This window comes from Microtus ochrogaster, assembly GCF_000317375.1.
Source record: "Microtus ochrogaster isolate Prairie Vole_2 chromosome 6 unlocalized genomic scaffold, MicOch1.0 chr6_random_2, whole genome shotgun sequence".
Lineage (NCBI taxonomy): Eukaryota > Metazoa > Chordata > Mammalia > Rodentia > Cricetidae > Microtus > Microtus ochrogaster.
In genome coordinates, this window is record NW_004949095.1 from 5,073,589 (window position 1) to 5,089,134 (window position 15,546).

General features: G+C 41.0%; 2 protein-coding genes across 4 annotated transcripts in view; both read left to right on the forward strand.

The window, feature by feature from the left end:
* Positions 1 to 15,546, forward strand: part of LOC106143704 (torsin-1A-interacting protein 2-like) — a 36,589-nt gene that overhangs the window by 3,283 nt on the left and 17,760 nt on the right. The window contains exon 1 of one of the 3 annotated variants that reach the window (XM_026787636.1): positions 2,709 to 2,742. The exons of 1 other annotated variant lie outside the window; for it this stretch is intronic. The gene's annotated coding sequence lies outside the window, so the exon portion shown is untranslated. Of the gene's footprint in view, positions 1 to 2,708; positions 2,743 to 13,138; positions 13,210 to 15,546 lie in introns of those variants that run through there. One more of the 3 variants, XM_013352525.2, reaches the window with a different exon arrangement.
* Tor1aip2 (torsin 1A interacting protein 2) lies at positions 13,203 to 15,502 on the forward strand. Its single transcript, XM_013352527.2, has one exon. It carries the CDS (start codon positions 13,443 to 13,445, stop codon positions 13,836 to 13,838), a length of 396 nt encoding a protein of 131 aa, XP_013207981.1. The 5' UTR covers positions 13,203 to 13,442; the 3' UTR covers positions 13,839 to 15,502.

Genomic DNA, 15,546 nt, shown 5'->3' on the forward strand with positions numbered 1-15,546 from the left:
TTTTTTTTTGGTTTTTCGAGACAGGGTTTCTCTGTAGCTTTAGAGCCTGACCTGGAACTAGTTCTTGTAGACCAGGCTGGCCTTGAACTCACAGAGTTCTGCCTAACGTTTACCTTCCCAGTGCTGGGATTAAAGGTGTGCGCCGCCACCACCCGGCTGCTAAATTAAGCAACTTTTAAGTGAAAAAAAAAATTGTGCATAGGTGTTTTGCCTGCATGTATGCCTGTGTACCTGTGTGTTCCTGGTGCCCATGAAAGCCAGAGGAGGGCATTTGATCCCCTGGAATTGGAGTTACAGTCAGTTGCTAGCCACTGTTTGGGTGGCTCCATCCTCTGGAAGAACAATCAGTGCTCGTCAGCTGTTTTAAATTAATATTTTATTGAGTAGGGCTTTTTGAAATGGGGTCTGATATAGCCCAGTCTGACCTAGAACTCATTATAAAACTGAGGCTAGCTTTGAACTCCTGACTCTTTGACTCCAATCTCCCAAGTGCTAGGATTACAGATATTTGTCACCATGCTTGGCAAATCATTTAAAAATATTCTTTTTATTATTGAAGGGGTGTGGGGGTGACTGGAGAGTTTGCTCAAATCTTAAAAGTACTTACTGTTCTTGCTGTTCTTATTGTTCCCAGCACTAACATGGTGGCCCACAATAGCTTGTAACTCCATTGTAGGTAATCTGATACCTTCTGTTTGCGTCCTTGAGCTTCTGCAAAAACATGGCTCACATTAACTCCCATAGGCACATGTGTACACATACATATAAATATACATATACCTATAAATAAAATCTTTCTTTAAAAGGTTTATTGTGCATAATCACATTTCTGATTGGGCAGGGAAATACTCTAGGGGTTATGACTTTTGCAGCAAGGGCGAAATTATTCATTTTAATAAGGAAAGGAGGAAGTGCTGGGGATGTAGCTCAGTTGGCAGAATGCTTGCCTAGCATGCACTAAGTCTTGGGTCCTATAAACTGTATAAACTAATATATGTGGTGGTACAGTCCTAAAATGGAGGCGAGGGAGTCAAAAGTTCAGGGTCATTCTCTGCTATGTAGTGAGCTGGAGGCCAGCACCGGGCTACATAATACCCTGTGTTAAAAAAAAAAAAAAAAGATTTGATGGCACACACCTTTAATCCCAGCACTACTATGCGGGTGGAGTTGCATAAGTAGGTGAATGTTTTTGAGGGTTTGAGGCTAGCGTCATCTACATAGTGAATTTAGATCTGGCAGGGATGCATAGTAAAACCTTTTTTTTTGTTTTGTTTTTCCAGTCAGGATTTCACCATATAACAGCCTGGAGTGTCCTGGAACTAGCTTTGTAGAGTAGGCTAACCTTGAAATCACAGAAATTAGCTTGTCTCTATCTCCTGAGTGCCAGGATTGAAGGTGTGGGACACCACTGACTAGCCTTCTTTTTATTTTTATTATATTTTACTTTTACGAGGCTGGGTTTCTAGCTGTCCTGAAATTTGCTCTGTAGACCAGTCTGGCCTCGAACTCAGAGACTGGCCTGCCACTGCCTCCCAAGTGCTGGGATTAAAAGGCATGGGCCACCACTGCCTGGCTAATAAAACCTTAATTATTTTGTTGTTATTTTTTATTTAAAAAAATATGCTGGTGTGGTGGCACACACCTTTAATCCCTGAACTCAAAGGCAGAGACAGGTTGAGTTGGAGGCCTGCCTGGTTGGTCTACAAAGTGAGTTCCAGGACAGCCAGGGGCTACACAGAGAAACCCTGTCTTGAGAAACAAACAACAAAAAACAGACATGGTAGTGCATACCTTGAGTCCCAGCCCTTGGAAGACTCTGTGAGTTCTAGGCCAGCCTAGTCTACATAGTTAGCTCCAGGCCAGTGAGAGGTACATGGTGAGACCCTGTCTCAAAAAGGCAAACTAAATAACAAACAAAAGGAAAAGATGCCAATGCTGTAAGTAAACTGAAGACATGGTAGATGGCTCCGCTCATTCTCACAGACAATATTTAAACACTATAAAAATGAAAATGTAACTGGAGCCTGGCCTGGTGGCACAGGCCCGTTAATCCCTATATGGGAAGGAGGATCCTGAGTTTAAGTCTCAGCCTGTAAAGTAAAACCTCAGAGATCTGCCTTCCTCTGCCTTCGGAGTGCAGGATTAAAGGCGTTCACCACTATGCCCCAAAATATCTGTTTTTGATTCCTAGCCTACTATTGCCCATTAGCAGACGTGCTACTTTGGCGTTCATAACTTCATGTGGGTATAAAGAACTTACACCCATTGACACATGCACAAACTGAGATTTAGATTAAGCAATCAGTTTGATAGCCTGTAGTTAGGCTAATAAGCTGGGTTCAAAGTCATGTCTGAGTGGTGCTTTAGGTACTGTCTCTTACTGTACTGCCCTCGTAGGTTTTTCTGGACCTTGAATTTCAGGTTATTTTAAAGGACTAGGTGGTCAGAGTCTTGCAGCCTGTCACTTCAGCCTTGAGAAGTGAAGTGGGCTGTGGCTGGAAGCAAAGGCCAGTGCTGAGGTTCCGGGAAGCCTAGTGGGAGGGGCTGGGGGAGGTGGGATCAAGGGACTACCTATCCCAGCATTCCATGAGCTCCTCCCTGCGGAGTTCACGTCACGTAGGCGGGACAGGCGACATTCTGCCGTGGCGGCTGGGGGTTGCAGACCAGCGCTGTGGAGCTGGAGGAGCAGTCTTGTCGCCGCTGATCCTGACTGTCCCGTGATTTAAAACTTGACTGGAATTTGTAAGTAAGCAAAACGAAATCACAACTTTAACATGTTTTAGAGTCTGAACTGCTATTTTCTCCTCTCAAAAGGTCTTTGAGAAAGGATCCCTCCCCACCCCCACCTCCCTATGGCGCAAACAGAAATCGAGGTAGGTTGGGATGGGTATATAATTTCCGGGAGTGTGCAGAAAGTGTACCTGGAATCTTTCAAGCATAAAACGAAACAAAGTGAGAGTAGATTTTTGGTAGGAACTTCAGATGAGAAGTAGAATTACTTTTAAGTTTTGAAATGTAAAGGCGAATTCTTACTGTAAGTGTCCGTTTCCTTTCTCTCTGCATACCAGGGTCCTAGTAGTCATTCTAGTCCTTAAAAGATAGAACATTTGCGTTTTCCACTTAATAATAGTGCTGAAATGGACAAACTTTGAAGTTTTTTTGTTTTGTTTTTAGTGACAGGATTTCTCTGTGTAGCCTGGCCTCGAACTCACGGAGAGAGGGATCCGCCTGCCTGTGCCTCGCTATTGCTGGGATTAAAAGGGTGCTCTACCACTGCCCGGCCAACGTTGAAATTTTAATAAGACCTATAATTATTTCGCTTGCTTTTTTATGTACTCAGCTGTGTTTCATACCCATTTTAAAAAATTCATCCTTAGCTGAGCGGTGGTAGTGCACGCCTTTAATCCCAGCTCTCGGGAGACAGAGACAGGCGGATCTCTGTGAGTTCTAGGCCAGCCTGGTCTACAAGAGCTAGTGCCAGGACAGTCTCCAAAGCTACAGAGAAACCCTGTCTTGAAAAACAAAACCAAACAAATTCATTCTCTTTCTTTAAACAAAATCTGTAGTACTCTCTGTATTGTCAGATTTTATGCTTATTTTTATCGATCCAGAGATGAGTTAACTTTTCTAATTAAATACACCGATTTTGTTTGTGTTCCTGTCTTTTTTTCTCCCCAAGACAGGGTTTCTGTTTGGAGTCCTGACCGCCCTCTTGCCTCTGGAATGCTGGGATTAAAAGCATGCCTAACCACACCCAAAGTGCCTGTCCTTACGTTTTAAAAATAGTTTATTTAAATATATGAAAGGTTTTGTTTTTAATGGCTACCACAGGGTTCCAGAACTACTAGTTTTAAATTTTCTGGGAAGCCTTCTGGATTGGGATAGTTTAAACCAAGCAATGTGGCATTTATTATTTTGAGGCGCTTTCTTAAGTAATGTTGTTAATTGATCTAGTGCAGAGTCCACAACTAGATAACCAATTTTGCTGCAGTTGTCATGTGACCTTGGCTAACTCATGTAAGCTTTTTCTTTTTTTAATCAGTTTCCCTCCTAATATAGAGATTACCACACCGAGAGCTTCTGTAATAAACAAATACCCAGAATTTAGGTGGTTACTTGAGAAATAGAGTAGGATTTTTTGTTTGTTTTTTGGGGGGGGGGTATTTTCTTGAGGCAGGATCTCTGTATTATATAGTTCTGGTTTTCCTGAACCCCTCTATTATTAGACCATTTAGCCTTGAGTCAGAATCCACCAGACTCTGCCTCCCAGGTGCTGGGATTAGAGTTGTAGCGTGCTTGACTGTGTCTCGATTGTGCTTGGTCGTCCATTTTGTGCAGTGAGACAAGCACTGTCAATAGCATGTCCTGAACAGTGGTTATATACATGGACTTTGGAGTCATGGCTGATCAGACCTCCTGTTCTGTCCAGATTCCATTGCTGGCCCGAGGATCTTAGGACTTTGGCAGATAACGTTGTATTTCTAAGCCTGTTTCCTTATTAGTAAAGTGGGGAGTTGTAGGGTTGTTTAGAATATCAAATGAAATTTAAGTACAAAAGAAAAAACAGCTATTACTAATATTACTAATTGGGTTTCTCTGATATACTAGTATTACAGGAATTATAGTACATGATTTTGGCAATCCAAATAGAAATAAAGAAAGTTCACTTGTAATTTAATTATTTCTACAGATCAAATTGTATTGCTTTTCTAAATTATTTTTTAAATTTATTTTGCATCCCAACCACAGTTTCCTCTCCCTTCTCTCCTCCCGTGTCCCCCCACGTATTGCTTTTTAGTTGCTTTGCAACTAAACATGACAAAATGAAGTTTAAAATGTTAGTTTTGTCATTTGAAGGTGTAGATAGCTCTAATAGAGCCACCTAGATTTACTTTATTCTGATGCACTGGAGAAAAACAGCAGTACTTTATTTAGTGCAGTTTCTGTGTCAAACCTACAGTTTCTGAGCCCCTTTTGTACCTTGGTACTGCTCCGTGCTGCTGTCTCATCTCGCTGGCGCACTGCCTTAGCCACCTGGGTGGTGGTATCCTGCTTATGGTTGAGAACGCCAGCAGCCTGAGGAGAGGACTCAAGTCACACAGGAGCCGGCATTCAGGCTCAGGCAGCGGAGGGGATTGCTGATCGGCTCTGTTTGTGAATGGCGGGTCATGTCTATAGACAGGAGTTATCCGAGGGTTGATTGCAGTCTATGCTTTGTAACTAGGTGGTCCTCTGTTAGTAATGTTTCTAGTCACCTTTGGTTTTATTAGTGGTGACTGAAAACATAGTTCGTACTCAGGCATGTTACAGATTATCTTTTGAAAATGAATGAGAAACAGTATTTTATAATAAAGGGAGGTGACTGTTCTTTAAAGATCCTTTAAACTTTACAGGACCTGACTTAGGATCCCAGTATGCAGGTCAAAAGTCAAATGTGGCCAGTGCTTGCCTATACCTCAGCCTAGCTGCAGGTTCAGTGAGACACCCTGTTCAAAGGATCATCTGGCAAACCTATTAAATTTTGGCATGAGTTTCCTTAAGTTTTCAGAGATTCAGGGATAATGTGTCTATGAATTTGTAGTTCCGACTAACTCCCATGAAATGCTAATTAATATCAGATAATAAGTTGAATATAGTAAGGAAATGGCTGGGAGGGAAGTGGTGGTTCATGCCTTTTATCCCAGTATTCCAGAGGCAGGAGCAGGCAGATTGTCTGGGAGTTTGAGGCCACCCTGGTCTACCCGAGCGATTTCCAGGGCAGCCAGGACTGTTATATAGGACTGTTAGGCAGAGAAATGGAGTATTAGTGGTGAACTGGGTGCAATGGCACAGCCTGTAATACCAACTGCTCAGGAAGCTGGAGGAGGAAGATTTTAAGTTCAAGGGCAGCCTGAGCAACATGATGGCGCCCTGTTTTTAAAGAATAGTTATTAAAAATAAAAAAATAAAATTCTTCCGCTAAGCACAAAAAAAAATTAAAGAATAGTTATTGTCTTGATTGATGGTCACTTTGTTGATGTCCAATAGAAGTGGACATTCAGATCTGGTTTATGAAAAGCTTGTTGGAGGGACAGGAGCCAACTTTAAGAATCTCCTAATCAGCCGGGCGCCATGCGCACGCCTTTAATCCCAGCACTCGGGAGGCAGAGGCAGGCGGATCTCTGTGAGTTCGAGACCAGCCTGGTCTACAAGAGCTAGTTCCAGGACAGGCTCCAAAGCCACAGAGAAACCCTGTCTCGAAAAACCAAAAAAAAAAAAAAAAAAAAAAAAGAATCTCCTAATGGCTAACTTAAAACAATGGGAACAGCAAAATGAATGCTGATAGTATGGAATTGAAACCCATAAAGTCTGTATTCCTAAGTCCTTACTGATAACATCTTACTGGGATCTCCAGTTCACTCTGACAATTCAGTGAATAAGCATAGCAGGTGAGAAGGAAGTAGGATGTTACCATGAAACAAGAAGCGCCGTAGTGATGGTTTCATGTAACATTTGCCTGGGTACTGGCAAGTGAAAGGTAGAGAAGAGTTGGGGTATCTCCTAAGATAATAGTAACTGCTAAAGAAAGCGGTAACCTGACAGTGGAGACAGTGTGCAAACCTAGTGCTTAAGGTTTGTATTCGGTAAGACATAGGCATAATATGCATGAGGACATGTTGTTTCTTCAGTTTTGGTTATTCTATGAACTTTTTGTTTTCCAAATCACAATAAACTGTTACACTTATTAAGTTAACAATAAACTGTTAAACTGACAGACTTCGTCCAACTGACACTATTCTTGCAGACTGTCAAGGTCACAAAAGACAAGGTAAAATTAAACTTACATATAAGAGACGGAGGAGATAAAAACTAAATGTCATATGGGTTTTGTTTTAAACATGAAGATTTTTTTCCAAGTTCTTGGAGAGATTGCTGATACACCTTTCAGATAATCAGGTCCTTTAACATAAAACTGGTTGCTGGACTTTGGGGGAAACAAGATAGGCCATCCAACAGCAACCTGTATTTATAGAGTTAGCAGCTTAGAGAAGGTGCCAGATAGGATGTAAAACCTTAATTTAGGAAGTTAATCCTATTGTTCACCATGCCTTGTGGGTATTCCATGCTAGGAACCGCAATTTCCCCTTACATAAGATATTGAATGAAGCATGTAAGGAAATGGCATCGTTTCTGAAACTTTTCTGTGAGTTGGTAGTACCAGGTATGGTCTGTATAGCTAGTTCCAGGCCAGCCAGAGCTACATAGTGAGACCCTGTCTATGATCCCAGGTATGGGATGGGGGAGAAACAGGAAGATTGCTGGCTACCAGCCTACCTTCCAGGTGAATGAGGGAAGACCCTGTCTCAAAGAATTAATACAGGGCAGGTTGTCTAGTGCACACCTTTAACCCCCAGCATTGGGAGGTAGAGGCAGTAGAGGCAGATCTGAGTTTGAGGTCCAGCGAGGTTACATAAAGATACTTAAGGATTTAAAAAGCCCGAAGTGAGTAAATAAGCTAGGCGTGGTGGCACACACCTTTAATCCCAGCACTGGGGTGGCAGAGTTCAAGGCCAGTCTGGTCTACAGTGCTTAAGTTCAAGGACAGCCAGGGCTACACAGAGAAACCCTGTCTCAAAAAACAAAACTGAAATAAAACAAAGCAAAAAACAACAGCAAAACAAGTGGATAGAGCTTCTGTAATCTTAGTAGTCAGAAGGCTGAGGACGGAGTTCAAGCCTGGTTATATAAGATTCCAGAAAAAAAGTGTATATGGAAGTTGAGGTAAAATTGGGGGTCATGATCTAGTCTCAGTATAGATTTCAGGAACTGATGAGGCTGAGCCACAAGAGGCACCAGTTGAGGCCAGACTGGGCTACTAGGGAGGGAGAATCTCATTAAAACAAAAAATTGAGTCAGTTATGCTGCCTAGTGTCAGATTTCTTAGTAAACTTGGGGATCCTTTGTGCATTGCTTTTATGCTATATGACTCTCCTAAACCAGAAGTGTAAGAATCATCAAAATATTTAGAAGGAAGTGGGAAGTAGAAAAAGATTTTTTTGCGCTCAGAAAACTATATTAACAAAAGTATGTATAGTATCCGAACTGCTCCAAGGCATCTAGTTTTTATGTTAAAAACTTCCTAAGGGGGTATTGGAGTGTTTCCCCTGCAGTTTAAACTTCTGGTTTTACACCACCTTTCAGTTACCCAGAACACTTGTTTAAACACTTATTACTGGTTAGTGAAGATAATATTCCCAGTATATTGCATTAGGTGAAGTTTAAAAGTTTGGTTGTCAGTGTTTTAAACTGGAACTGCAGATAGAATTTGAGTCATGAGTTTCATCAGGCAGGCCAGAGTAGATGCACCTGTGCCAGTAGAAGTCTAAAATAGTTCTGTATGCTTGTTCTCCCTACCCCCATAAGTATGCTTGCAATGTGCATGTGCACACGCATGCTTGCTTAGATGTGTGCGTGCACACACCCGTTTACTTGTAGTTCCTGGAGTGAGAGAGAACATTTGCAGCTGTTTTCTAGCCTGGCATATTTTCCAGTTGTCCACTGTTGTGAAGAGAAACATGTGCTCAGTAGTGAAAGTAAGCCTTATATATAAATCCTTACTAGCTCATCTAAATTCAGAGCTAGGTGTGGATTATGAAGCTCTTATCGTATTTTGTCTGTAAATTTAGAGAAACTTAGCTGGGCGGTGGTGGCCCATGCCTTTAATTAGCAGGGAGTTCTGAGTTCAAGGCCAGCCTGGTCTACAGAGCAAGTTCCAGGACAGCCAGGACTATACAGAGATACCCTGTCTTTAAAAAAAAAAAAAAAAAAAAAACTTTGTGAAACTTTGGTTATACAAAAGGTAGACATAAAATTATAGTTATTTACTAACCTTAGAATAAGCACTGAACCATCTCTCCAGCCCCCAAAGATTATTTTTTAATTTTATGCATAATATATACTATCAATGGCAGATTTGGACTGAGATATGATGGCACACACCTTTAATCTCAGTTAATTTGATATTAACTGGTCTACATGGGGAACTCTAGGTCAATCAGGCTACACAGTGAGACCCTGTCTCAAAAACAAACAAGCAAGCAGACAAGTAAGTCAGGTTTAGTATTAGAAATGTAGCTCACCTACATAGTGTTCACCTAGCACAAACAGACTATGGCCTCTATCCCAGAAACGGTGGATATGCCTGTAATCCCACTACTCCTGAAGGCCACAATAAGAAGATCAGGTCAGAGTTGTATTGATTTTGAGGCTAGTCTGGCCTACATGAGATCATGTCTAAAAACAAAACAAGCAGATTGTGGGTGGTGCTGGAGAGATAACTTAGTGGTTAAGAACACTGACTGTTCTAGAGGACCCAGGTTTGAGTCCCAATTCCCATGTAGCAGCTCACATGTCTGTAAACAGCTCTTTGGGATTGATAACCCTTTTCTGGCCTCTGAGGGCAAACACCTATACACACAAATTTAAAAATATGTATCTTAAAATACAGGTAGTTAAGGGGTTTCATACTGACATTTATAATGAGAATGAAACGAGATCAGAATAGTTAAATTATTAAATTCATGTAAAGCTGTTACTGTTAATTGATGTACACATTTCAGTGGATTTAAATAGAATCTTGTTTGGGGTGTATGTGTCAGGGAGGACAGCCCTATTTGTACCCCTGTCTGCTTGGAACTTGCAGTCCCAGAGCTTCTGCCTAAGTGCTTGTGTTCTCAAACAAGAAAAACAGATCTGTGTTTGGTACAGTATTTGGGTTATTTGGAAGCTTTTTAAGCTTCAGTTTTGACACACTCTGGGTTTTTTTTGTTTTCTGCCGTTTGGTTTTTGGTGTTTTCATATGCTTGGTTTTTCTTTTGTTTGAGTTTTTTTGTAACAGCCCTGTCTGTCCTGTCCTGGAACTCACTTTGTAGACCAGGCTGGCCTCAAACTCAGTGTGTGCCACCATACCTAGCTGGCCACTGTGTTTGTGACCAGTCAATTTGTTTGGATATTAAGCATTGCTAAAACTCCTGTCACCTGTGGGTGGCTTTTTAAAAAAGCATGTTTGAAAGTCAGTGAGCTTTCAGCTGCAGCACTGATTCCTTTCTGGACTCAGGAAGATTTGTTTTCTAAGATTATTTTCTCTGTATGTATCTTAATTGACATTGGACCTCACATAAGGCAAATTTTTTTGTGTTTTGATTTTTTTGACCATATTTCTATGAAGACGTGCTTAGAATTTTGTAAGAAAAACAATATATACTCTCTGTGGGCCTCTTTTTATTTTGGGGGGCAGGGACTCATTGGGACTTCGTGACTGTCCTGACACTTGGGATCCTCCTGCCTCTGCCTTTGATCACAGGGTCAGGTAGGGTCCTCAGTATCCCAGTATTTGACACCTTCTTTGTCTCTGAGCAGGGCCACTGTCTCTTTTCATTAGTGTAGAAGGGTTATTTTGCCTGTTTCTTTCTTACTGCTGTTGCTGATATTTTAAGTTATAAAATAATGAATGGAGGTACTATAAGCCATGAGAATTTATGATAGAGAATGTCATTGTTCTCCATCTAGTTACAATAAGAAAAAAATATTAGTTTTTCACGCTTTTGAAACCATTTAAGTAGAAAGTTTATTTAGAAATGTGTGTATTCATATTTTTTTCTTGTACCTTTTTTTGTAACTCAGCATTTTGAATTTCATCTGTGTTCGTATGTCCCATTCTGTGTTAGGACTGCAGTTTATTCGTCTGTCTTATTTGTGGACATTTAGCTTTTAGTTTACTGTTACCCTGGGCTACCATGGAGGTTTCCTTTCTGGCTCTGATAGCATCTATGAGGGTTTCTCATGAGTGTATCCCTAAAGTGGTTATATGAGTTTACACTCCTTTCATTAGTGTAGGGATTCAAGCTGTCCTTTAGGTTTCGCTTACTTGACTGGCAAGATGGCGCAGGGGTAGAGGTGCTTGTCATCAAGCCTGATGAGAATCTTCATGGAACTCACATCCCGGTCCTCTGACCTCCACGTGTATGCGGAGGCACGTCCGTGCCTGTACACATACACAACAAATGAAATCACAAAATCCAGCTCTTGTGCTGGTTATGCTTTAGTGACAAAACAGCCGCAGCGAAGTTGATTATCGCCAGGTATTGGTGTTTTTCTCATGCCCTTTTAGCGCTACAAAGATTAGCATGTAAAGGGTGAAGTATTAATGAGGAAGGCTGAGATTCTCGGATTAACATGAATGGCATGGCGTTGGTCCTGAGGCTTTTAAGCAAATAGTGGTAGTGAAGTTGTCAATATTGGGGTCAGGTGTTTCCACGAGCATTTCTTGACCTCTCTTCATTCCTAATCTGTAATTGTAAGAATGAATGAAGAGACTGGTGATGGGCAGTGCTTGGAAATTTGGACCCCCTTTGGATTCTTGCTTAGTATTCTGAAGGACCAGGGTGACTTATCTGAACAGGTAACAGTGATGTTCTTATTCATGAATACTTGAGGAACGATGTTTGTTTGACATTGAAGTTGGAGGGATGAAGGTTGAGGAAAGGGTAGAGTTACTCTGAGCTCTGGAACCTTCAGGTCTTTTTCTTGATTTGTGAGCATGGAAAAGTGGTTTTGCTTAGAGAGAGTACCTAGAGCCCTGTCAGGTTTATTAGTGTCCCCTTTTTTGGCCAGTTTCTTGGATATGAAATAGTTATTTTATTGTGTTTCTGTGTTTTGCTCTAAAAATCTAGAGTTCTCTTATCTTTTAAATGGTGGATTATATAACTTCGCTTTCATTGCTTTTGTTTAACGAGCTTCAATGTTATGGAGGATTTGTTTATTATCTGTCTGTATTATAACTAGATACCTTGTTAAGAGGGCCGTTGTACACAGGTCAATGCAATCTGTTATTCCTGGTTTCACTCCCAAATATTTCCTTAAAAATATTTTCAGAAACTGAGGACCTGAATTGGCAGACTGGTACCTAGTTACTGCATATATGCTGACTCTTGTCTCTTGTCAGAACGTGTCCCTGCTTTTCACTTTGTTTGTTGTAAAATCCTCTAGTCTCTCAGAGAACGGCTTTGACTGGTAGAGCCAATAGTACCCTTGTTTTGAGACCTGTTATATTGTTTTCAGTGTCTCTAGTCTCACATGATTGAGCCTTGGGATTTATAAAAACTACTGGAGGATGGCAGGACACATATTTTAATTTGATAAACTGGCACTTCCTAGGCAGCCATCTTGATCCATGTGTCCCTTTTCCTTCCCTTGTGCTCCATTCAGGGTCATGAGTGTAGCTCGGGTCTGTTGCTCATGCAGTGTTTCATGTAATCTCAAACTGACTGTGTGTTAACCTGTACAAAAAGATTCCACTTTCTCCACCGATGCCTTTTTCAGATTTCAAATGAGTTTTTAATTTTTTTTATGGTTAGCTGCTTAGGACTATTATTTAATACTTTAAGATTTTTCATGGTTAGCTTGAAGCCTTTGATGGAAAGGCTGTCATAGTGACTGGTACCCACATGTTACAGGAATACCTTATGGTCCCTATTTCATGAAATGATATATGAATATTTTAGTCTCAAAATGTAAAAGATGTAGCAAAAAACAAAATGTAGTCCGGCAGACAGGCCACATTAATCTTCATATAAATTCTAAATGATTCAGAACCCATCCTGTGCCCAGAAGAGTAACTTCCAAATAGGTAGGATGGGTTTGACCTAAATTAAGTTATGGGGAAACCCGTGAGGCTGTTGTCATCTACCTTGACTGATGTAAAGAATTTTTGACTGATGCAAATAATTCTCAAATGCATGCTTCTAACATTGTGAGCAACTGCAAAGCCCATATGAGTCGTCTGAAGTTTTATCATTTGCAGGTATGTGGCGCATTCCCAGACATTCTGCAAGCGCAACGTCGTTAGCTACTTCTCTGTGACTGGGTCCAGATAACGGTCCTTTCAAGACTGACTTCATTGGATCCTCTGAAGAGGACACCACCAGGCTTTCCTGACCCTGCTACATCACTGTAGAGAGCCATCGGGCAGGAGTGCCAGCACCAACAGGAGACTCACTGGCTCCGTCAACGCCTCTGTTTCACCAGGCGTAATCATCTTTCCAGCAGAGCAGAGTACCTTTGTGTGATACCATCACCAGCTGATACTGCTGCGGAACAGTTCAGACTAGAGGTCTGGCTTTCCTTAAGACACTGGAATTTGAAGGAGCTATTCTGTGAACTGTGCTGCTAGTAAGTGACTGATAGTATTCTAGACTGGACTGGTCTCTGAGTACAGAGAAAACTAGACCACGAGATCTTGAAGAACTGCATTGAGGTGCAAGCCAGATTTGACACTCAAGTGTTGTTGAACTGAGAAGTTGCTAAAGGAACTGTAACAGGACTGATTGTCGCTTACTGCCTTTCTCTCTCTGTCCTTGTTGCCTTTTGCTGTTACATTGCTTGTGTTGTCTTTCTAAGCCCAGATGTTCTCCGATAATTCACACTGCCCTGATTGTGGGCAACAGTGGTTCCCTAGTTTAGAACTAGGGCATTGGTTATACCAAACTGAACTTGTTGAAAATGAATGTTACCAAGTGTTCTTAGACCGTATTAACAGAGCTGATTATTGCCCTGAATGTTATCCTGACAATCCTGCTAATAGAAGCCTTGTTCTGCCTTGGTCTTTCCCACTTGAGTGGGCACCTCAAAATCTCACCAGGTGGACCTTTGAGAAAGCTTGCCATCCATTTCTTCTGGGTCCTCCACTGGTTAGAAAAAAGATACATGACTCAAGAGTAGCTGGTTTTAATCCTGCATTACAGTTAATCTTGTCCAGAACAGACAAAACCTTAAACAAAAAACTTGGCCAAAGCAAGTGACTTCTGTAACGGAATCATGAAGACTCTCCAGGCTTTGCGTCCATAGCCTAGGAGAGATGAAGAGTTAGCTGTTTTTCTGTCTCTTTTTCTTTATTTCATAATTTTTTTTAAGGTGCTGGGGATTGAATCTGGGTGCCCTCGTGCATGCTAGGCTAGTACACTTCCCTTGAGTTTAACCTGAGGCCCCCTTTCTGAATCTGACTCAGACTGTCACTACTTTGTCAATTGCTTAACTTGTTGGGTCTACTTCTGTGATCTATGACCTATGCATTTTATTCTCTCTCTCTTTCTCTTTTTATAGCATAAACTTAGTCAGTATTGCAGACTATTTACCTGGAGTCAAACTAACCTATAGTCCAGACAAATGCTTTAGAACTAGATTGCCCTTCCTAAGTATTAATGAAATAATGTCTGGAGGGGAGGCCCCATGCTGTATGCCTCATTAACTGTTTTTTTAACAGTAACTTTTCTGAAAACACATTCTTGTAGCTGGATTCTAGATTATTCTAGTAAATTTTAATACACTACATTGTTCTAAATTTTTCCTTTTATACATTGGTCAGTAGTGAGAGAGATGTGTGTGTATATATAAAATTTTTTCATATATCTATATATAAAACCATTTTATCCTCAGCGTAAGTGTTACAGTATTGATAACTGGTCCTTCACCGTCTATTTGTCAATACCTACGTAGGTTACAAAAAAAGGGTTGAGAATGTTACCAGTTTACACTTAGTTATCTCTCTATAACCAAAGACTCTACTGTCTTGTGGTGACTGAATCTACGTCCTCCCATGGAAATGGAAAAATAACCTGTGCTGTGAAGTGTATTAACAATGATAAAACTTGACTCCATACAGTTTAAGATTAGTCTGGTGGATGCTTTTTCTTAGACATGAGAATGTTCGCTGAGCATTGGCCACATTCTGGGGTTCTCCTGTTCATGGAAATCATGGAATCAGATTTGGAGTTAAGCAACTTAGAAAAAGCTCCTGGGAACATCTAAGAAGCCACTGAACAATTTTTAAATCCTACTTAAGATTCTAGATGATCCAGTGCTTCAGTTGCAGCAGAAATGTTATCAAGGACCCGGGTTCTTCTCTTTCCTCCCCTGGGGTCCTTATGGTTGCCTTGTGTTCTCATAGTTGTTTTTAAATGGGTTCAGTATGGTTTGTTGTGCCAGACAGCAGGGACACATGTCTTTCTTTCTTACAAGTCTTAATTTGGAAATAAAATCTTTCTGAAATGTCTCAGCAGATTTTTCTTTTTTAAAAAAATATCTCATTATCAGGTACTGGTTCACACACTAGTCTGAAAAGAACTTGGCTGAGGATTGGCCTTGTCCTGAAACGGCACACTGCCTCCACTGACCAAACTGATCTTTTAAGGGGAGATGTGGAAAAACGAATAGCTGATGATGTACAACAAATCTTGCTTTCCGCATGTTGTGAAACCTGGCTTTGTTTGTCTCTAAAGATTGTGTTCTAGTGAGCCACTCTTGTGTCTGCCCATGTCCATCATGGGGGGGGGGTCTCTCCTGGTCAGGCATTAACTTGCGGTGAGGCACTCCCTCATTGTTGATCCTCAAACTCTTCCCAAGACATCCTTTGTAGAGGCTCCTATTCCCTCTTCATTTCTTTAGTTAAGAATACCTATGCCCCAAAGACGTGTGCTAAGATTCTACATGTCTATGATTTTTTTTTTTTTT